The 22,827-nt window shown below is 42.9% G+C and overlaps 3 protein-coding genes across 3 annotated transcripts; 2 read left to right on the top strand and 1 right to left on the bottom strand.

Moving 5' to 3' along the window:
• Window positions 1–3,018: 3,018 nt before the first annotated feature.
• On the top strand, window positions 3,019–3,750 carry sox21a (SRY-box transcription factor 21a). Its single transcript, XM_030782440.1, has one exon. The coding sequence runs from the start codon at window positions 3,019–3,021 to the stop codon at window positions 3,748–3,750; it is 732 nt and encodes a 243-aa protein (XP_030638300.1).
• Window positions 3,751–8,932: 5,182 nt separating this feature from the next.
• On the bottom strand, window positions 8,933–15,346 carry gpr180 (G protein-coupled receptor 180). Its single transcript, XM_030783341.1, has 9 exons — window positions 15,208–15,346; window positions 14,527–14,667; window positions 12,394–12,594; window positions 11,952–12,132; window positions 11,451–11,500; window positions 10,919–11,076; window positions 9,744–9,935; window positions 9,412–9,489; window positions 8,933–9,085 (listed from the first exon to the last, which is right to left on the bottom strand). Exons 1-9 carry the CDS (start codon window positions 15,344–15,346, stop codon window positions 8,933–8,935), a joined length of 1,293 nt encoding a protein of 430 aa, XP_030639201.1.
• Window positions 15,347–15,659: 313 nt separating this feature from the next.
• On the top strand, window positions 15,660–19,872 carry tgds (TDP-glucose 4,6-dehydratase). Its single transcript, XM_030782222.1, has 12 exons — window positions 15,660–16,180; window positions 16,294–16,360; window positions 16,506–16,574; window positions 16,695–16,785; window positions 17,155–17,297; window positions 17,476–17,574; window positions 17,841–17,900; window positions 17,998–18,041; window positions 18,194–18,359; window positions 18,656–18,711; window positions 18,870–18,967; window positions 19,580–19,872. The coding sequence occupies exons 1-12, from the start codon at window positions 16,137–16,139 to the stop codon at window positions 19,717–19,719; spliced, it is 1,077 nt and encodes a 358-aa protein (XP_030638082.1). The 5' UTR covers window positions 15,660–16,136; the 3' UTR covers window positions 19,720–19,872.
• The last annotated feature ends 2,955 nt before the right edge of the window (window positions 19,873–22,827 follow it).

The following is a 22,827-nucleotide window of genomic DNA, read 5'->3' as shown; positions in this document are numbered from 1 at the left end:
GGAGAAGTAAGAGCTTTTCTCTTTTTGTGAAAAGCTTTTCTTTCTTTTTCTTTTGTCACCCAAAGGACCTTCTTTTCTCCTGATTCTTAATGAGCTTCCCCGTTCTGCTTCTAATGAAGAGCAACCATGTAACCTCTGCTGTTTGTCCCCACAGTGGAGATGGAGCTGAAAAAAAAAGGGGGGGGGGTGACAACCCAGGCCTGGCTTTAAGAGTCGTGTTACCCTCTCTTTACATGTAACCGTAAAGTATCGAGGAAGGCCACGCAGCTGCAGCGACACTTCTCGATTTTGTTCTAGAAGGTTCTGTATTGTTGGGCTTTTTTGGTTCAGTATCCCAGTGTTCGAAACTTCAAGATGTGCTGATGTGGCTTTTGTGTCCTCGTCGGTTTTTGAAAAGGACCACCATAAAAATTCACATGAAAATAAAACTCTTTGGTTTCGCTCAAATGAAATCCAGTTGAAGAAATCAGGTGAAGAAATCAAAGTGTGTCACACTGATTTTTATGACAGACAATGGAAGCGTTTTTTGGTAATAAATGGAGAACGCGAAATATTAAACAAAAAAAAAAACAATGCAGTTTCCTGCCTCATTCAGTTTACCACGTTCAGTCTTACATCATTTTCCAACTAATTAACCACACTTTTTTTTCTAGAGAAACAGAACAGTTCTGGAACAGTTCTCAGCTCTTCCTGCACCTCCCTCCCTCCCCCTCTCTCTCTCTCCCTCTCCCTCTCCCTCTCCCTAAGTACAATTGCAAGCCTCGGTAGAGTTTGCTCAACCATGGCGTTTCCTCTGCTCGCGGTGGCCTCCTGAAAATCAATGACCGGCCAGGGAAGAGAGAAGAAAGGACAGATAATCCCGGATTATTACTAATGTTTTATTCTGATAACAAGAGTCTGTTAAAGTCTTTTCACCCAACTAGTTTGAAAAAAAAAAAGGTGAGACAGAAAGAGAGCACCGAAGCACACAGAGAGTATGACGGAGGGAGAGAGATCTGTAGGAAGGACGAGCGAGGACAATGTGAAAGACTGATCGAAATTACTGTTACTATTCAACAAAGCGCCAAACTAAGTAGGCCTAAATATTTGATATCGCAGAACGTTCATATAAGGCTGAATGCGTTTTTAATGGCCTTTTCAAACATTTTTGTTTTGTTTTGACTTTACAGTTCGGCGTTTATCAACGGAATTGTTTACGGCGGTCGTAAATTAGGTAAATAAGTACATAAGTGTTATCTTGGCCATAAATAATTAAACAGCGTATAAGACATTTAAGTTAACTATTGAATTACCTCTTTGTTTTGAAAAACATTTCAGCCGTACGGAGAGGATCCTCTTTGCTACCTTCTCATTAATACTGAAAGCGGTTTAACTACACGCGCAATAGAAAGACATAGAGACGTTGAAAGAGCCCCATTAACGAATCCGTTTCTTATCACGTGTCAATCAACACCTGTTCTCTCACGAGCACATGACACGCAGCAAGATACCCGTCCTGCTTTATCCCCAAGATACTCTCGACTGAAACAATAACTAGTCTTTCAACACGGTGATTCTATTTAGCTAAATATCAGTAGCCTGCAGCTGGCAGATTTGGATACAGCCGTGTCTCCTTCCGTAGTGAAAGTGGAACAGAACAACAGTCGTCTGGACTTGTCGGGACCACGGTCGTTTTTATTCACCATTAAAGGTTTTACAGGTTATGTCATCGGGGGCATTTTGGACTCTTGATTGTGGATGCTGAGTGATTTTCATTTCCACAAAAACTTTTATTTGAAGAGGGATCCATGACAAAGCTATCTCTGCTTTTTGAACTAGTACGTTATAGGTTATACACATTATTATAAGTAGGCTTACATATACAACAAATGGTTCACAGGACAAGGAAATGTTTGTATCATGATCAGTCACGGCTATCTAAGTGCGAAGTTAGAAAGAAAGTAATAAACTGACAGAATACTAATTGAACGGCTATAAACTCAATGAGTCAGTTTATACCCTAGATAAAGTATCAATAATTTAGGTTAAAATAAAATAGACAGTAGACAACAAAAACATTTTAATCCAATTAATCTGGAGGACCGTTTGCTCACCGTGATTTCAAACTGAAGTTTATCCTGAAACCCTTCCAGAACTGCACCGGTTTCAAATTGTACATTTATCAAAACACCAAATTTAGCCCAAAAGTAGCCAAGTGGAAATACGAGGAGGCTTTTGAATCCCATCCCGGATGACGAGCTACTGTGTGTCAGACGTGTGGCTTTGTTTAGGACGAATTCAGATCGATAGACATTCGGTCTTCTAAAGCTGTTGTGGAAGGCTACGAAATACGAACATTCCTTAAAATACGCTAAAATATGCTACTAGTTTAAATCTTACATAATTCTGGAAAGGTCTTAAAGATAAATGCTCAGCTTCAGTGTTAGAGCTGCCAAAGTTTCGGTCCGTAAATTCGCTTGCCAACACTTTGCATAGCGCCGCCCCACAAGTACCTTTGTGCATTCATCTTATGTTACATAGGCTAATGGCCGCGGTGATATCAAGAGGAGGTCCTGCTACGTGCTTCAGTTGCACGTCTCAAAAGAGTTGACAGCGCTGTGCCGGAGAATCATAACTCACCTGAGGAACGTGAGGACACCCCCCTGGAGAACTCGCCCGCGAGTTTAGGCCTTGACTGAAGAAAGAACAACGTATACCCTCCGGTCGAGCAACTTGAAGGACTAATTTTTCGAAGACATTCAGCAGAATTTATGCCAGATAATAAAGAACGAAGTACTTACGCCCATGATACTGACAATACGCGCAACAGGTGCATGGTAACCGGTCTTTCGCTTACTGCATCGGTAAGACCACTTTCAGAAGTCGTTCGTCTGGGAAAAAAGCACGCACTTGTACTGGATGGCGATAAAGGAGTATTCGTTTTACAAGACTTAACAACTTGGTCTTGTTTTACCCGTGGGAACTTCAACTTTTAAAAGGATCCTCTTTCTTGTCTAGTGACAGTGTTTCGAAACGAAAATGTCGAAACCCATTGACCACGTAAAGCGGCCGATGAACGCGTTCATGGTGTGGTCGCGAGCCCAGAGGCGAAAGATGGCTCTGGACAATCCTAAAATGCATAACTCCGAAATCAGCAAGCGCCTCGGGGGTGAATGGAAACTTCTCTCGGAGTCGGAGAAAAGGCCTTTTATCGACGAAGCAAAGCGTTTGAGAGCCGTTCACATGAGAGAGCACCCGGATTATAAATACAGACCCAGGCGAAAGCCAAAGACGCTGATGAAAAAAGACAAGTTTACTTTTCCCGTGCCCTACACTATGGGAGATCACGACTCGTTGAAAACCAGCAGTTTATCCAGTGGTGCGCTCACGGACTCCTTAATTGGCAATCCGGATAAAGCAGCCGCAGCAGTTGCTGCCGCCGCTGCGACAAGGGCACTTTTCAGTCAGCCGTTATCCACCAACCCCTATTCCTTTTTTGACCTGAGTGCGAAGATGTCGGAAATTTCCGCAACATCTTTTCCATACGTGTCCTCACTTGGGTACCCAGGGAGTGCCGCTGCGTTTCCCGGAATGGGCGCAGTTGCACAGCCAGCGCACACTCACCCCTCTCCTGGAAATCCTGGATACATGATACCCTACAACTACTCGACGTGGCCGACGTCCGGACTCCAGCCTCCTTTAGCTTACATCGTTCTACCCGGTGTGGGCAAAAGTCATGAACCTTACCCTGCATACGCGACAGCCTTATGATAGTGTTCTCTAGCGCCAATGGACCGGTATAAGACTTGCCACGATGCAAAAAAAAAAAAAAAACAACAACAAAAAAAAAAACGGGCAGAAAATAATATTTTTTTTGTCACGTCAAAAGTCCAGACGTGTTATACATTGCATTGTCAATAATGAGTTCATTGTATGTGGTTGAGTGACAAGTTATGTCATTTGTTTTAGAAGGAGGACTTTAGAATCATTTACCGACAGATTAAGTTCACTTGAACGAGAATGAATCTGTCAGCTTTCAAATGATGTATTCATGAAGAGAGAAATGCTGTACATTTTTTAATGTATACTCGTGAGTCTACATTTGTATAAAGAAATAAAGCATGTTTATAATGGAAGAATGTCCCTCAGTTTTGTTAAGCGTAAATAGACTTGAACATAACATCAACCGCGGCCTTAACTTAAATAGTTACTTTGTGCCAATATATATATGTGTGTATATGTTATTTTTTAATCAGTCATTTTGCTGTGTTGTGCCCGTTTGTTTTGTTCAAGAGTCTTAACTTCGCTTGTGATAACTATTATGGGGAAAAAATGTCCAAGAAATTATTGTAGAGCACATTTTAATAGAAATGTGGCGACTGATGCTGGAATTTGTTAACGGTTGTTACATGTTAATGCTCAGTGATGTTGTATTCTGGGGCTCTTAAATACACGCACAAAACTCATGTTTCGAGGCCGCTTTGGCACCGCGCGAGAGCGAGCTGGTGTAACGGAATTCCGCTCTCCTATACTAGAGCATTATGCTGAACATTTGTAACATATCATCAATGTTATGTTGATCGATATCATCTTATGAATCTCCCATAACAGTTTTATTCGCTTCAAGATGAACTATCAAAACAGTGTATCTTAATTTAATATGTTAGTTGTTTTCATACGGATAAACTGTTTTATGGGTACAATTATCAGCCGACAACAGGCCTGTCGTGATTTCCAGTATCAATAAGTTCTGAAAATGCGGCATTATTTAATAACAGTTAATGATAAAACTCCTTTCGATCCTATATTTGAATTTTAACTCAACTTAAATGTCTTTCCTCGACATCTCTTGGCAAAATGAGACAAACCACACTTTAACAAAAACGTCTGGCGGTTTACTGTAATCTACATTTTGAGCTCAGAAACAGCTACAGTATTGTTTTAAATCTGTGTAATCCAAAACATATTAATGTCCACTGGTTTACTCTGCGTAATCTCTGTTGCACAAATCCCGTTTACAATTACAGTTTTGGCAATCCCTATGAACGACTGGGAAAACATGGTTTCCAGAAACATGAGGGCGACGCAGGCCTGATACTTTTGTGGTAAACAAATACGATGAGTAGCCTCCAAGAAAACTGATCTTTCTGGCGTTAGTGGTAATTCCATGACGTAGCATGTCATATATTCGCGGTCTTTTAAGTTAGCCGTTGGGTTGCTTTCTAACTCTTTCATCACAAACTGATTTAAGTCAAATTTCAAAGTGAAGACAAAAAGCTTTTGGGTCAAATGAAACGGAACATTAAACATTTCCTTTGGAGAATCAGACACACACTTAATTCGGCTTAGACGATTTATTATTACTTTGAATCACATTTCGGTGTATTTGCTGGAACGAGAGTATTGTATAGGCCTACGTAGGCTATTTTTGAAACCAATTATTCGGCATTATCCAGTCTCATGTTTCTAACATTCAAACCCAAATCAAAAGGGCTAGACATTCAACAGAGACGTATCACTACAAATATTTTTCTCTCAACACTCTTAAAAAAACCTCCAAAACTGACTCCATATTTGCAAAATATCGATAATTTGACAGTTCGGAGTCTTTGACAAATTGATAGCTAGGTTTTAAAGAAGGGTAAATGTTGGTCCACTTTTATATATAAACAAAAAAAAGGCGTCATTTCTTAATCTATAACATGTCCCTCGTTCTTGGTAGCATTTTTAATCTGTGGCCCAGAGCTCACAAATGTGTCAAGAAAAAAAAAAGAATATTGACGTATGGAAGTATGGTCTGGTGGGTGACAGAGTATACACTCGATTGAGACTTGGCTAAATGGAAATTGATACCATCACCGGTTTGGCAGTTATAGTTGACGTCAAGCAGCTGTCCAAATTACCGCAAGGCTGATTTAAACTACTTCAAAACCAAGTAAGATGGGAGAATAGTTCTGAGCCTCTTTAATGTGTTCTCTTTCTCTCTCTCTCTCTCGCCTATAAATTAATAAAAATGACTTTGCTGATCTGCTGTACTCTGATTTCTACTGAGTCTATTGTGGCTTCAGTCTTAATTCGCGAGTTCTCCGGTACACTGTGATGAGATCTTACTAGCTCATTCATACATCCACAGTAAAAATTGCCCTCGCAGTCCTTTTAGGCTATGTCCGTCGAGATGGCAGGGATGTCAAAAAATAAATCTACAAGTAACCACATTTCCTACTGTCCGCTTAACAATCATCCAGCTGGGTGAGGATGTCACTAGCTTTTTGAAGTCATTCTTTCTCTCTCCCTCATATCGCGCGCGCACACACAGGCACTCACGTCACAGCGCAATGGGCTTAATCGGCCAGTGTGTGATATCATTTAATTGCAAATTCACCTCTGTCACATGGTGTTTATGGGGCGTTAACTCTATCTGGCAAAACATATGTCGTGAGGAATCCGTTACATTTGGCTAACTGCCCCGGGTGAGTGTACAACAGCATCCGGTTCAATAACCTCACCCGGTTACGCACTCAATTGTGTTGACGTACAGCCTCGTCTTATCTGAAGACCTTTCTAAGATAAAACAACGAATTCAGTGTGAGTTGGAGTGTTTGATTGCTTGCGATGATAAGCTGAGACATTCTCCTCAAATTTATGTCTGAAATTGTCGTCTGTTAATATCAAAGTACGCTAGGCCAACTGCCTCAATCACATAAGATCAGCCGCAGCCTGGACTGCGTGGGCAATAATATAGCTGGTTGATATAGATGGCTGGGCAAGGTCCTTTTTAGGATTACTGAATGCCGATCTGGTGAATTCAATTACCAATTCACGCTGTAGTTAAAAAAAAAATCCCAGAGGTACCTACCCCGTTGAGCGTACGCCATCTAGAGGCCAGTAACACACAGGTGACTACAGAATTACTCTCCGAAGCGGTTAACAAGTAAACCTGTCGAACGAACACTTGTCATATTGACGTGAATAATATGTGTCGAGTGCTTACCGTGTGCCTGTTTTGCCAGTGATCATCGATAAGCTGTCTATTATTTACTCGAAAATTCTGATTGGTGAGACTGCAGTTATGAAATGTGGAAATATTTCCCGTTACTGCAGTTCACTGTAATACTCTCAATGTCGTCGTTATTGTAAGATTCTCGCGGCGATACACGAGTAACATATATTTATAATATATGTTATATGTAATATATTCATAGTATATTTGAACTTGATTACTCGAGTGAAATTTCACCACCATGACTTAGACAGCGCTGCACTTTAACTTCAAAATGTTCTTATTTAGGCACAACACAATAAAAACAAAACAGCTGTTTTCAGTTCTATACATGATATATTCAACAAAAACACCATAAGCATCTCCTAATAAAACATGCTCGGGGTAGCAGTAACCCTGTCTACTGATACCCACATGGTTCCCTGGGTAATGTATGACCACGTAACATACAGTCGGCTAAAAGCCACAGAGGCAGTACCACAGTCAAATAAATAAGTTTACTTTTCCTTTAACATTGTGATTGTCGTTTTAGGCACTTGTACAAAAAAACAAAAAACAAAACAAAACAAAATAAAATAATTGGTCTCCATTTGGTTACTCTACACATGGGTGGCATTACCTCTGCTTGTGTAGAGACTATGAGGGGGGAAAATCACTCACGATTTTCTCTTGTACAAAAGAAATAACGCATTCGAACCAGGTCTCGTTCAGGTGTTTTTACAGGGTGTATATTCGATAAACAGCACTACACGACGAGTTTGACAGCACAACCTGGAACAAGCGTCCCTCTCTAATTATGTCAAATCTCATTGTGACACGGCGTATGTGGATCTGCTTCGTTACTGTGACGACAAACATTGCAGACGTTTAGTTTTCTGTCCGGCCGGACTCTACAACAGACAAAACAGATTATCCGACATGTCATGCGATAACTTCTCAATCGATAAACAGAACTTCTCAATCGACCAGAAACAGCAATCAAACACTTTGCGTGAGTAAAACAAAGAAATGAGCGTCATATCCTAAACAAAACAACAACAACAACTGTAAACTGGTGGCTCAATGGTAACTAAGACCAGTCTAATCTGTAAATCAACCCAGCATTGCCTGAGACATGCGGTTTGGGGAACTAGGTTTGCCTCGAGCGTGCAAAACTAACTGAGAACAATGTTTACACCAAAGCAGAGAAGAGTTTGCAGAGGAGAATCTTCATACAGACAGAGGGGCCTGGAATGAGATACATCCATATCTAGTGCAAAATAACCAGCTTTTTTTAAAATCTCAGACTGAAAAAAGGGGCTTTCTCAGAACACGATGAACGGAAATGATAAAAGTATAAAGAGACCAAATGAACCACTTGCTTTAGCTTTGGATCTCTGGGCGTAATCCAAAACTACATGCCATTTAAATTATGGTACAAAAAAGGAAAAGAAATTCTCCGATAGATATATCCTATGAAAAAGGTGACGGTATGTTTTTGTAAATTTTAGCTGTACAGTGACAAATATTGCAGTACGCTCTTTACATATCTGGTCCATGTGCCATGTTTTGTCTTTTTTTTTTTCTTTCATTCTTTTCCTTTTTTATGAAATAGTCTTAAATATCGTAGATTGCTGTCAAACGGGAAGACAATTCACACTCCCGTTTATAAAGCAGCCTTGTTTTTTTTCCAGCACCTGTCACGAAAAGGTTTGAGTTCTCTGTCCATCAGAAGCCAACCTTCCCATCACGTTAAGAGGAACAACGTTTGACTTTTTACAGCTTAGTGTGTGGTCTCTGTATTCTTCATCCTCTTCCTCCTCTTCTTCTTCTCCTTCTTCTTCTTCGTTTTCCTTTGTCTGTAAACGGAGTGCCTTGCTTTCTCCTGCGTATCCAGGAGATCTGGTTTCACCTCCTGCTAGAGGAGTCACAGTGAAACAGTTCCCCCCCCCCCCCCCCCGCCTCTGCCTGGACTCAGTAACGTCCGCGGGGGCCTCTGGACATGGTTAAGGGGAGTGTGACGGAGGAGAGAGATGACACCTCCCAGTACAGACTGCGGGACAAGAAGAGGCGGTAGAGCACGACCACTGAAATGGACTGGCACAGGATCACCCCGATGGTTATAACCTAAAAAAAAAAAACCCCACATACACACACAACGGTAAAAAAGCAAAATAAAAAGATATCCATCACATGATAATCATTGGTCTTTGATCAGTGAAAGCTGGTGCTTCTGAATTTTAAATTAGGGTTGATTTTGAAATAGCTAAATTGTCCTATGCGTTATAATGGATGTCACCTGGCATGTTCTGTGTAAATCACTGTGTTTGGTCCATGTTTACCTAATGAATGGTCACTACAGCTTTCCTCAGGTGAACCCAAGCAGACCAAAAAAAAAAAAAAAAGCTTTCATAGTCAAGCTCATCGGTGTAGGAGACAGAGCGTTTACTTACCTTCTCTTTCTGATGTTCGTTAAATATGACTGAGAGGAAGACCAGCACAGGGTGACAGAGGAACCACAGGAAACAACCCTGAAACCCAACAAAACACAGACGGGCTTCAGCCAAACGCAAACCAGACGTGAACCGAAGAACAAAAAGACAAAACAGCGAGTAGAGTGACAAAGAAAGAAAGAAAAAGAAGAAAAGAAAAAAAAAAGAAAAGAAGAGAGCAACAGACTGAAGACAGACACTAACAGACCAGAGAAGTGTCTTGAAAGTGGACAGAGAAAGAAAAAGAGAAACAAACCAAGCAGGCTTTTGCTTGCTGGACAGAGGGTCCGTACCTTGGTGAAGCTGAGGTAGAAGTCTCTTTTGAGTGTGCTCCTCTCTGCTGAGATGATCTGGTACAGGACAGAAGCCAGGACCAGGGCCAGAGCCACACGTAGGACCATCAGCAGCAGACCTGCCATGCTGCGGTGACCATGGTAACTGTGGTGCTCCGTGTCCTCAAACTGTTCCCAGATCAGCAGCGCCCCCTGCAGGCACACACAGCAAACATGCACAGAGTCTGCCGGTCACTGACTTGGTATCAGCTCCACTGAATGAATGAATGAGTCAATGAATGAACTTATGAATGAGTCAGTGAATGACTGGGAAACTGTACCAATAAGTCATTTAAAATGATGGAGCTGAATGACTCATGGTATTGCTTCAAACAAAATGGGTAGATGTAGTGACATTTTGTGTGATGGTTTTGTGTTTGTGTGAATGGTATTTAGATGAATCTCTGAGTGAAACTGAATAGATGTAAAGCCGAATGTTTACAAGGTTCCTTAGTGTGGTAAAAACATCAAGGTGGTAGATATAGTGTAGTGAATGGGACAGACTGACTGGTATCGTGTACTGAATGCACAGACTGACAGTTAATGAGTTATAATGAATGGGACAGACTGACAGGTAATGAGTTATAGTGAATGGGACAGACTGACGGGTAAAGAGGTGTGGTAAGGCTGACCTGTGTGATGACTGACAGGTAAAGAGGTGTGGTAAGGCTGACCTGTGTGATGACTGACAGGTAAAGGGGTGTGGTAAGGCTGACCTGTGTGATGACTGACAGGTAAAGGGGTGTGGTAAGGCTGACCTGTGTGATGACTGACAGGTAAAGGGGTGTGGTAAGGCTGACCTGTGTGATGACTGACAGGTAAAGGGGTGTGGTAAGGCTGACCTGTGTGATGACTGACAGGTAAAGGGGTGTGGTAAGTCTGACCTGTGTGATGACTGACAGGTAAAGGGGTGTGGTAAGGCTGACCTGTGTGATGACTGACAGGTAAAGGGGTGTGGTAAGTCTGACCTGTGTGATGACTGACAGGTAAAGGGGTGTGGTAAGGCTGACCTGTGTGATGACTGACAGATAAAGGGGTGTGGTAAGGCTGACCTGTGTGATGACTGACAGGTAAAGGGGTGTGGTAAGGCTGACCTGTGTGATGACTGACAGGTAAAGGGGTGTGGTAAGGCTGACCTGTGTGATGACTCCTCCCAGTGCGAGGGCAGTGGAGGCGGGGGAGGAGTCCCACTGCAGGGGTTTACTCTGGGACTTCCTGCCACGACTCAACGTCCAGCCCATACACAGACTCAACAGCATGTACAGCATCTGTACCTGAGCTACCATATCACAGACTGCACACACACGCACACACGCGCACGCACACGCACACGCACACAGACACACACACACGCATACATACACACACACACACACACACACACAAAGAATTTAAGCTCTTGAGTCTTACACTACTGTCCATTTTTACTGTCCATCTGTACCTGAGCTACCATATCACAGACTGTGCACACACACACACACACATACATACACACACACACTACTTATTAGAGTTACAAGCCTGACAACAGTAAACAAGAGCGTAGGAGAAATAAACAAGTGATTAAAAAGGCTTGGAATGTTGGCCCTCAAACTAGAAATGTCTTTCCTCTGGATTTCTGGATTTACAATTTTGTCACACGAACAGGTTTTTTGATTTTTCACTCACATTCTGCTAAACTGCCCATGAGCGGAACACCCACACCGTCTCTGGCGTACCTGTTTTAGGAAAAAACAAAGGATTTCATTCAATTTAGTTCTCAGTCTCATTCACAGAATGACTCATTTTCTTGTGTCATTCTATCAATACATATCATCAAAAAGCATAAACAAGGGGTTTTATTCCACAACACAGGATTTCTCAGCTACCCAGACTACTTCAGCCAACAGAGGAGCTGGTCTTCCGACTGGTCGATTTTGACTTTTCAGCTCAAGTAATCTGTCTTTGAAATCTTGCTTTCTTCACACATCCAGTTCGCATTTAGAACAGAGCTGACGGGAACCAAAGTGCCGATTTAAACTTTTAGAATGGGGCAAACGAAACATCTATGGCTTTTCCAGAGTGGGCACCCGTAATATCTGCTCAGGGATACACTGACCCCTCCCTGTGACCTTAACGTGGTACGATATGACGCTCTTGGTCTCTAGGTTAAAGGTCACGGTATGTCACCTTGCCATGTGGACGTAGTTGAAGAACACCGACATGCCCTGCAGGACGAGCGCTGCGGACAGAACCTTCAGAACCGTGTGCATCGGACCGCCCTTATTCAGCGCCTGCCACAGCGGCTGAACGTAGATACAGGAGGCCACGAAGTAGGCCAGGATCAGCATGAAGTAGAAACTGTGCAGACCTAACACGGAAGGAGAGCGAACAGCAACGTTAAAGAGAGAGACCAGCGGCAGCCGCGCGTCTGTCTGTTGTTGTTCTCTGTTAGGAGGCGGAAGTTACATCAGAAACCCCTGTGAGAAACAGGAGGAATTCCTCATCGCTGTAAATAATCGTGACATGCAGAGATGCTTTTTCAGGTGTCACAGTGTCTGTGTATGTTGTCCAAACGCTGCGTGAGGAACGTGACTCTTCATTTCCTGCGCAGCGTCCGGGACAGACTCACCGGCCTCCTCGGCGCTGAAGTGGTCCAGAGGGTTTCCCGCCGAATCCGGGTTTAACAGGACGAGCTGAAACCCGATGTCCTCCACCGCGCCGTCCAGGTCGTCCTCGTCGCAGGTGTACCGGTCGGCGTACAGCACGTGCCAGGCCTGAGGGACAGACTGACGCGGGATCGTCCGGTTGTGCTCCTCCGAGCTCAGGGTGACTGAGGAAAAAAAACCAAAAAAAACGTTTCGATAACGTTTCAATAACGTTGTCTTAACGTTGTCTTATGTTGTCTTTACTTCTGTTACCGGCAACGACTCTCAACATGCTGCCCCTGAGGACCCACCTGAGCCTCCCATGTTTGTTGTAACCTAGCAACACAACTGATTTAACTGATCAACCAATCACCAAGCCCTTAATCAGCTTAATCGCCTGTGCTAATCTGCTGGGCTGGGCCCGTGACCGTGCTGTCCACTGGGTTCTGAGGACTGGTGTTGATAGACACTGTGCTGTATGTTTCACTGGGTCGGAACAGTCCTCTGTGCCCCGAAACACTAAACCCACTTACCTGACTTATATGCAATGCACACGCACTAGCTGAGTGCTTGAGTCAGATGTGTAGGTGACCAGACTGAAGCAGCTCTGGGTAAAAGCAGTGGTGATGTATGGGACAGGGTGGTCACCCATAGACAACCACTGAGTTAAGCCACCATCCGTCACAGTCAATATGTTTAAAGGACTTTTGACACAGCAGAAACTAATGTTGAACGTGCACACCTACGTATCTGAAACATCTCTACAAAACAGCTCAAATACCTTAAACAAAACCCACAGATATGAAAAGGGCTACGTTCTTTCTACAGGCCCAATTTCAAACTCAAGATGTATTACTCAGATCAGATCTGATCTGTTCTGTCTGATTGCTCATGTTCATTTATGAAATTGACCCATCTGTGATCTGAGAGTAAACTGCCCTGTGTGGTGAAATCTTCCCCATGCCCAGATACACAATAACAAAAGGCAGTCTAGACTGCCGCATCAAAACCACCAGCCCGTTACTGCAGCTTCCAACACAGCTGTTCCTGCATTTCTCACTGTGAAATGAGTCTCGTTTTTGATTAGACATTTTTGTAAGGGATGGTACTATTCAAAAACATGTCTCTTATTCCTTTGGTCATTTATAAAGACAAAAACACAGATAGGATGTGATAACCGTTCTGTTTTCTGACAGACGTCCTAGAGAACAACTCCTGATAAAACTCTTGATAAAAGCCATGCAGGTCGTAAGCACAGACATGACATGTTTTGTCTACCGAACCAAAAGGCAGTTCTGCACCAGACAACCACATCAGATAAATACATAGCTTAGACTGCGCATTTAATACAAATATATAATAAATATATGTAAATATATAACATATTAAATACTATGTACAGATATTATCATATTCTCTGTATTATATTGTGAGTTTTTCTGTTTGCCAAAAAGAGATCTGTTATGATAAACATTTACATAGAGAGAGAGAGACAAAAATCTGATAAGGTTTTATAGAAAAAAAAAAAAACGTGTCCAGTCAAAGAATGCAGAGGCCCAAGTCAGTGCCAAGTCAGCACAGAATGCACTGAATATCGACTCACACGGAGGAAAACGGTTTCTGCACTCACGGAAGACAGGCAACCATACGCTGCTGATCAGTAATAACAGTTATCAGTAAATTTAAATCTTCTCTCACTTAGCAGTAATAATAATAAACTGATTAACTGGTGATGGAGAAAGTTAATTAGAAAAAAAGTCTTTGTGTGGTGATACAGATATTTGAGAGAAACTCGAAGGACTTGAAACGCTTGCGTCTTCAGACAGAATTTAAAGAGCTGTGTCAAGTTTGGTTGAGTCCTCAGGTTACTGAGCTCATGCCAGGATGAATGTATGTCCATTCCCAGTGCTTAGGGACCATCTTTTCTCTCTCTCTCTCTCTCTCTCACACACACACACCCTGCCCGGTGGTCTGATGTTCTTCTGAGAACATGCCAAGTACTGTTTGTTTGTTTTTTCCCACACACACACAGATAGAGGGTCAGACACAGTCTATGTGAAAGATTGGAGAACTTTCAACTTTGGAGAACATCGTGGTGCATCATAGGAGAGACTCACTGGTGAACTGGGCTCCAGTAACACGCTCCAGACAGCTCAGATTGTCAAAGTCCTCCATCCCCTGGAACAGCAGTAGTTTGGCTTCCTTCTCCAAGGCCAGAGCCACGTTCTTCAGCCGGCACGCCATCAGGCCGTTCTCCCCTGCAGCGCATGAACGCAGAGAGCGAGAGAGAGAGAGAGAGAGAGAGAGAAGGCGAGAGCGAGAGAGAGTAACCTGGTCAGACCCACTAACCTCACACTCCAGACCTTGTCTGTGTCCTTAATACACAGTCGTCATTCTCGCATTTAGTGCGCTACTGAAAACAAATCAGCCAGCACGACTGAAAATCAGCACTGATTACTTCTGTCGGACATATTCTAAAGCCTCGACTGATTCAACCATGTCGATCAGTCAGTGCGTTTCTGGACAAGGCTGTCACTACTGTGCCCGCAGCAGCATAGAGTATGCACGGTATGACTGAGAGCTGACGGTTGATTTTTTTGCTCTGTCTCCCTGGCAGATAACTCGGAGAGGAGACAAACAGCTGATCAGTTCTAGCGGCACGTGTAAGCATCACTTGCGATTACTGGAGGTGGTCAAACGTCAAACGTCTCCCACGCTATAATTAGCTTCTTCTCAGCAGACCTGCATCTTTAAACGCATGCACGTCTTTAGCAATCACAGAAAATGTTTGATCCTACCGTGATACAGAAATTTTGCAATGTATTGGCCATTCTGTTGCCGCGCCGCGCCGCTCTGAAAAACTCCAGATACGGTTTTCCCAGCAATGGGATACGGGCTGTGTATCAAAGCAGTCAGGGCGATTAAAAAGTGGTACATTGTTGAGTAACTGTTATTCGACAATAAGACTTCTTCCCAATGAATACGGCAATGAATGGGTATAATACCGTGCAGGCTGTTCCCGTTCCCCCGACAAATTGATTGACTGGCCTGACGACCAATCCTTTGACGTAAACCGCTACCTCATGGACCAGAAAAGCCAATGAGAGAAGGAGAAAGGAGGGCGACAAGGATGGAGCAACGCAAGCAGCTGACTTGATACGTGTCAACACTGCCGCAAAATGTCAGAATTGTCGCAATAACAATCGTCGTTTCCAAGCCTTCGATTGTTTTCAGCAGAGACGTACGAACCATGGAAGCAGTTTTAATGCTGCACTTCCCTGACAGGATCATTTGATATGTCATATTTGGTAACGACTTTCGGGATAACGGGGCAAAAATGTGGAATTCTTCACACAGCGCAGAAATACGTTCACTACTATGATGGAGCACGTAGTTGTCCCTTGTCACGAGTATTGGATCTAGACTATAGCGGAGCAATGAGTAGATAACTGGAGTCCTTCTGGGATACAAGTTAAAACAAGCTTTAGCGGGAAGTTTGATGTAAAGCGACCGTCGTTTTTAAACTTTGTTAGAGTGTAGAGTGTAGTGGAAGTCTGTTGGAATAGATCGATTTTAAGCAGGTCTTCTCAGGAGCGCAGCTGAGAGAAAAGTTCCTTTCAGTGCTGAAATGTCAGTGTGGGCACTGGCAACAATTCATGCCCTCTCCCGGCTCCCAGAGATCAGCCAGACAGCAGCGAGGACCTGCGGGACCAAGTAAAACCGAGAAATGGACTCTAAAACCGTCCTTGTTACTGGTGGAGCAGGGTTCATGTAAGTAGGACCGCTTTCGACTGCTCATAGGCTATGCACTTATAGCCAGTGTTACAGAATTCTTCTTGCCTTTGTGTATGAAATAATAACGGCTTTGTTTTCGCTCTCGGCAGCGGGTCACATCTGATCGTCGCTCTTGCTGTGAGGTATCCAGGTTGGCGAATTATCAACGTGGACAAGGTAGGGAACTCAGTTTGCCTGATTCTGATTCAGTTTAATATGGCTTTGAGGGATTTAATGGCCCTTAAACAGACCCTCAGATCAGTCTCTGAAGTTTTATCTATTATTTGTCATAAATCCGTGTTTATCGTGTGTTCTTTATCAGTTAGATTACTGCTCAAGTTTGAAGAACCTCAGACCTCTTGAGAATGCAAATACTTACAAATTTATCAAGGTAAGAGCAAAATCTCCAAAGGAAAAAAAACAAAACAAAACTCTATCACATTACAGTCAGAAAGGGACCAATAAACAGACATTTCACTGACAGTTTCCCATTTATATGTGTCTTTCACAGGGAGACATATGCAACCAGTGCTTTATAAATCATCTCTTCTCAACGGAAAACGTAGCAATTGTTTTTCACTTTGCTGCTCAAACCCATGTTGGTGAGTGAGCCAGTGTTTTTTTTTTTTTGCATGTGTACCACGTTCTTCATTTCAAATGAGCTAAACATAATTGAAGGTTAAATGAAGATGAAGGTGAGATGAGGATGAAGAGCTGAAGGTTATTCACAGAAACTGAATCGCCAAGGAAAACTCAATAACAGTTTTTCCCCCAAGGATGCAGGTTTCTCTATAGTCTTGCCAGACACAGGCAGAAGTCATTCAGTGCATTAGTCAACAGTCAGATCTGTGAGAACGTTTTTGCTACAGTTACTTTGCCGTGGCAACACCAGTGTGACTGTAGAACGTTTTTTTGTGCATTGCTCCATCAGACAAATTGATTTTTTTTTTTTTTTTTTAACCCATTTGTAGAAAATTCTTTTTTGTGCCCGTCCAAGTTCATGCACGTGAACTCAGAGGGCACGCGTGTGTTGCTGAGGGCGGCATTTGAGGCTGGAGTTCAGAAGTTTATCTACGTCAGCACAGACGAAGTGTATGGAGACAGTCTAGATAAGGTTAGTCTCTGTGCTCTGTTACTGCTTACCTGGCAAATTATGCCTCTACCCGAACTTGACAAGTGGGCCTTTGTAGACTGATGTCATGACATACAGGACCAGCAGAGGGCGCCACACAAGCCAAGCGTTAACAGTTGTCATACTTGTCAAGTCATACTTGATATTCGTTGCTTAACAGGCATTTGATGAACTTTGCCCAATAAGGCCAACCAATCCTTACTCCACATCAAAAGCAGCAGCAGAGGGCATTGTGATGTCGTACTGGGAAAAGCACAAGGTAAACGCAACGACCAGTCTCAATGTGTGTGTGTGTGTTTTTGGGGGAGGGCGGGGGTCTTCTGAGTGAGATACAGCATTACCCACACTTCAAGACATTTTTTTTTTGGCTACGTAAAGAAAAGCTGTTAACACATTTATTTGTTTATTATTTTTATTTTACTTGTTAGCATATTTGTCTGAGCCAGTGTTAGGGACACTCATCATGATGAATAGTGTGTTTTTCTCTGTTATTATTTAACTAAATTTAATTTTTTTTTAATTTAGTTTCCAGTAATTATTACAAGGAGCAACAATGTGTATGGACCACGGCAATACCACGAGAAGGTGAAGTGGACCCTCCTTAGTCCGTTTACGATGTTTACTTAAACCAATCCCACACGCTCACACAGATAGAGTGATAAATCTCTCCCTTACTCATCAGGTCATTCCAAGATTTCTCCACCTTCTACGACAGGACCAAAAATGGTAAGGCCCTAAAAGATTTTGAGATTCCAGTGCTGTAGCACAAGTTTCTCTGAACAGATGCGAATGATGATGAAATAAGGGAGAGTTTTTTTTTTCCCCCCGTTTCCTCTTCCTCCTCCTCCTCCTCCTCCTCCTCTTCCTCACCCACACAGCACCATCCAGGGCACAGGCCTGCAGTCCCGTCACTTCCTGCACGTGGACGACGTGACGGAGGCGTTCCTGAGACTGATGGAGAAAGGCACCCTGGGAGAGATTTACAACATTGGCACCAGCTTTGAGATGCCCATCATTCAGCTGGCACGGGAACTCATACGGACGGTACGACTTTACAGCCCGACACAGCCTTGACTGTGCCATCTCATGCCATCTCATGCCATCTCATGCCTCTGCTGTCAGATGAGACTATGTGTGTGTGAGCAAAACGTGTTGTGTCTCTCATTGGATCAGAAACTGTTTTAAAACGCTCCTGTGCCAGACTTTGAGAGCTCCGTTTTGTTGTGGTTTTTACGTAAATAAACTTTTTTCTCTTTTCTCTGTTCTGTCCCTGTGTCCTCTGTGATGCTGGTCATGACGGGAGAGGGTGTTAAACCTCTGTGATGTCTTTTGTCCTGTAGGTGAAAAATGCCTCAAATGAGGAACTGGATGATTGGCTGATGTTTGTGGATGACAGGTGAGTAGAGAACAGGCCTTTTTTTAAAATTTTAACTCATCCATACCTCTACTCACTACTCATTTACCGTATGTGTCATCTGCAAAGTTAATTTCCTCGCGTTTGAAGTTATGGGTTGAATGACACATGTTAATAACGAAGCGTTTTCTCTAATCCAGGCCAGTTAACGACCTGAGGTACCCACTGGTCTCTGACAAGCTTCACAGACTGGGATGGAAGCCAACGGTGACGTGGCAGGAAGGGATCAGGAGAACCAGTAAGTGAACCAGTCCCTGCTGTGATCTGGGATTCTTCCAGCTAAACGTCGACTGACCAATCAAATCACTCAGACACAACTGGACCTGATTCCAAATCAGATTCACCACCAGTCAATGAACTCAGAGAGTGTTTATGTTTACACGATATCTACACTGCTGGGTGTAAATTTTATTTATATATATATACACACACACACACACACACACACACACACATAAGTCTTAGTCAACACTCCATCAGAGTAAATGCAATATTGGAAAAATGATTGGAAACACAGTGCCCTCTGGAAAAGTACCTGCAACATTGTAGGTGTAACCAACTCTGTGCAGCTCCAAGGACAACCATTCCTAAATATACCATGTCTAAATATACTGTGTTTTTTTTGTGACTTGAATGCGGTTATCAGATCCATAATGATTAGTGGAGATCTCTGAACGCCTCTGAATGGGGGGGGGGTGTCTTCCTGTCCCCTCAGCCGTGGATTTTATTAAACTACAGTGACTTCGTTGTTTCGCTCATTCATGACGAGTTTTTGTGTGTAGCGTGCATGAACTCATACATGTGTACATCAGCGCTGCGTAATATGTTTGTTTGTTTCCTGTTTTCCCAGTTCAGTGGTATGAAGAAAACCCTGACTTTTGGCCAGTCTCAGGGAAAGAGCCCCAAAACCAGTCCCTGGCTGTGGAAAGTCGTTGTCATGACGTTATGGAAACCAAAGACACACTGCCAATCAGTGCCTCTGACAGTTAATCCACCAGACAGGATCTGATACCTCAGCGTCAAAGGAGAGGATTTGACACACATGGTTTATCATTATGCTGTTGTGTAGGACAGAATAGTATGGTGATTATAATAATGATTGTACAGAAATAGAGAACATAACAAAACTGCCAATGATTTAAAAATAAAATATGGTTTTAGCAACATTATTGTGGTTCCGTGTGTTTAATTAATCTGCTAATATCTGTTATTTGTGCAGATATCTTTTTTTTTTTTTTTTTTTTTTTTATTCTGAGGTGAATTCAAAAAGTTTTCTTTACATCTTCTTTCTGGGTGGGAGTGTGAGGAGGACTCTCTCATGCTTATCCCTGGCCGATTAACCAAATTAATGACTTTGACTTCTTGGCTCTGTGGTTAAGGTGTTGGCTGCCCCTGTAGAAGATCAGAAGATCAGATTCTTGACGGCTGCCACGCACAGACATTAGCCCCCTGTTACAATACCTCAGAGCAAACTCAGATTTGTTAAGCTACTTCACTGTCTTCATATTTTTCCCTTCATTTTTTGTTTCTTTTTGTTTTTTGTTTCATGGCTGTTTCCTCCCTGGCGGCACGGTCGCGCAGTGGGTAGCGCTGTCGCCTCACAGCAAGAAGGTCTCGGGTTCGATTTCTGTGTGGAGTTTGCATGTTCTCCCTGTGTCTGCGTGGGTTTCCTCCGGGAGCTCCAGTTTCCTCCCACAGTCCAAAGACATGCAGGTTAGGTGAATTGGAGACACTAAAGTGCCCTTAGGTATGAATGTGTGTGTGAGTGTGTTTGTCTGTGTGTCTGCCCTGCGATGGACTGGCAACCTGTCCAGGGTGTTTCCCCGCCTTTCGCCCTATGAGCGCTGGGATAGGCTCCGGCACCCCCCGCGACCCTAATCAGGATAAGCGTCTTAGATAGTGAGTGAGTGAGTGAGTGAGTGAGTGAGTGTTTCCTCCCTTGAGGCATGACAGGTTCATCTATCGTGCGCCGAGAGTACAAAGTGATCCACTGGATCAGTGGTTCTCAGCTCCAGTCCTGAGGGCCCCCTGTCCTGCATGTCTTTGTGTTAACTCTTCATTATTACAGTTAATTGAGAGAATCAAGGGCTTGATGATGAATTTGATCAGTGGAATCAGGTGTGTCAGTCCTGAGTTAAAACATAGACGTGCAGGACAGGGGGCCCTCAGAACTGGAGGACTTCAGAATCATTGTACTAGATGATGGACACGCCCACTTTTCTTTTTTTTTTTCATTCTTCAAATCAGAAGACTCTGGAAAACAATGATTATTAAATGTAACTCCTAACTGAAACAGAATTTTGTTCACCTGAGACTCAACCCAGATCACGTAAAACCCAAATCCTGTAAATAAGAACCCCCCCCCCCCCCCCCCCCCCCCAAGCTGAAAAAGGCCGAGGAAAAGCTTAACAAAAGGGGATGAAAAACGACCCAAAGAGTTATACAAAAAAAAGCTGAAATAAAGAGAAGACGAGGAAAAAAATGGAAGAAGATTATGCTGAGAATAACAATCCCGATAATGATGGGAAAATATGGAGACGGATGACTCCGCTCTAACGAACTGTAAAGAACTTCAAGGAAAGGCCAGCGTCAGAGGGGGGCAAAGGAAAATGTTTCAAAACTTAAAAGCCAGAGTGAAGATGCGCGGGGTGAACGATAGAGAGAGAGTGAAGAAAAAGTAAGTATGGAGGAAAACTAACAGGAATAAGATATAACCAAACCTATGCTTAATTATAATATTTTACTCGTTTGACCGGTACGTATCGTGTGGAAGATTACGGCAACTTTAAACGGATTTAACGATTGCCCAGTAGTCATCTGTACGTACAGGTGAAATAGCAAATGTCCGTTCTAAAGATGTGGTTCTACTAGTGCAGAATGAAGAGCAGATCAGAACAGAAACGCATATGGCCACTAGCTTAAGCATACCGAAGCTCTCTCTTAATCTTTCGGCTCATAGCGCTGCTCAGTGGAGATGAGAAAATTGCAGAGGCTGTGACTACTGACTGTACGTTACATTATCATAGTTACTGCGTTACTGTGTTGCCAAGGAAACGCCTATCCCTCCCCTCGTCGCCTCTAAATTAGTTAGAGAGCAAATGAATGGTGCGCGTGAGAGAGAAGCAGAACGTGTTTGCATGTGCACGCTGATCTTCATCTCCGCCTGCGCTGGGCCTGCTGACTGCACCCAAAGCTCTGCCGTAGTAAGCAAATCAAAATAATTACGAAAGTTCATTCTGTGGGTGTAGGATATTTCTACTACACGAGTCTGGTTAGCACAGAGAATCTCAGGTCATTCAGATGCAGTTAGATTTGCCATTAAAACCTTCGCAATTGCCGACAATACTTGCAAATAGTTTCTGTGTGTATGCTTTAAAACAAAACGATTTCTTCAAATGTGCGCTCGTGGAGCCGAAGTATCAACACAGCTTGGGTCCGTTGAGCAAATTATTCACGCTCCTAAATGAGAAATCTTATGGAGCACTGCGATATCGTTCCCACGGGTACCAAGCCTTTATCCTCTCGTTAAAACCTCATTATAGTCTCCGTATGAGCATATGTGTTCAATCCCGTTTTGCCTCAGGTGAAGGTGGATACAGATAACTTCTCACTGTGAACGACGAATGCAGTTACATTATTTGTCCACTAGGTGGAAGTACACTACACTGTTGTATTGCAAAACATTTGTTAAATTATGCAGCTGTTCTCTTCAAAACAGCGCACTTTACAATCTCATGTGGAAATTAGTCATTTATCAGTGAATAATACAACTAACAGTCATCGTGTAAAACTTTACACCGCTTTTAGAAAGATCCACAACTCAGCATAGGGCATCTTAGCGAATTCTATTTAATACTTATAACCTGTATCCTAAATCAAAATTGTTATGAAATATTTGAAATCTCGAAACTAATAGCAGTTTTTTGGCAGGTTTGAGATCAGAAGGAACTCGTATTCTAAATGAATGGAGATGATGTTGCTACAAACGACAGAATTGGGAACAGTATAGCTGAAGTTCCTTTATCTCCCCTAGAGGGCTTCCTAATATCTGTTTAAATGTTGAATCCATGAACCCCAAAGCAAACTGATCTGAAGCAG

Source organism: Chanos chanos, chromosome 8, assembly GCF_902362185.1.
Source record: "Chanos chanos chromosome 8, fChaCha1.1, whole genome shotgun sequence".
NCBI classification, from domain to species: domain Eukaryota; kingdom Metazoa; phylum Chordata; class Actinopteri; order Gonorynchiformes; family Chanidae; genus Chanos; species Chanos chanos.
The sequence above is the reverse complement of the archived record's forward strand: the minus strand, read 5'-3'. Positions and strand labels throughout refer to the sequence as shown.

What these genes read in the sequence shown, in the direction of transcription:
- sox21a (XM_030782440.1), top strand. Translation starts at nt 3,019, where the DNA reads ATGTCGAAACCCATTGACCACGTAAAGCGGCCGATGAACGCGTTCATG.
- gpr180 (XM_030783341.1), bottom strand. Translation starts at nt 15,346, where the DNA reads ATGTACCACTTTTTAATCGCCCTGACTGCTTTGATACACAGCCCGTAT. An exon ending in TGCAAAATTTCTGTATCACG is followed by an intron (nt 14,668 to 15,207) that starts GTAGGATCAAAC and finishes CATGCGCTGCAG; the next exon opens with GGGAGAACGGCCTGATGGCG. An exon ending in TGGGAGGAGTCATCACACAG is followed by an intron (nt 9,936 to 10,918) that starts GTCAGCCTTACC and finishes GTGTGCCTGCAG; the next exon opens with GGGGCGCTGCTGATCTGGGA.
- tgds (XM_030782222.1), top strand. Translation starts at nt 16,137, where the DNA reads ATGGACTCTAAAACCGTCCTTGTTACTGGTGGAGCAGGGTTCAT. An exon ending in ATACTTACAAATTTATCAAG is followed by an intron (nt 16,575 to 16,694) that starts GTAAGAGCAAAA and finishes TGTCTTTCACAG; the next exon opens with GGAGACATATGCAACCAGTG. An exon ending in CACGGCAATACCACGAGAAG is followed by an intron (nt 17,901 to 17,997) that starts GTGAAGTGGACC and finishes CTTACTCATCAG; the next exon opens with GTCATTCCAAGATTTCTCCA.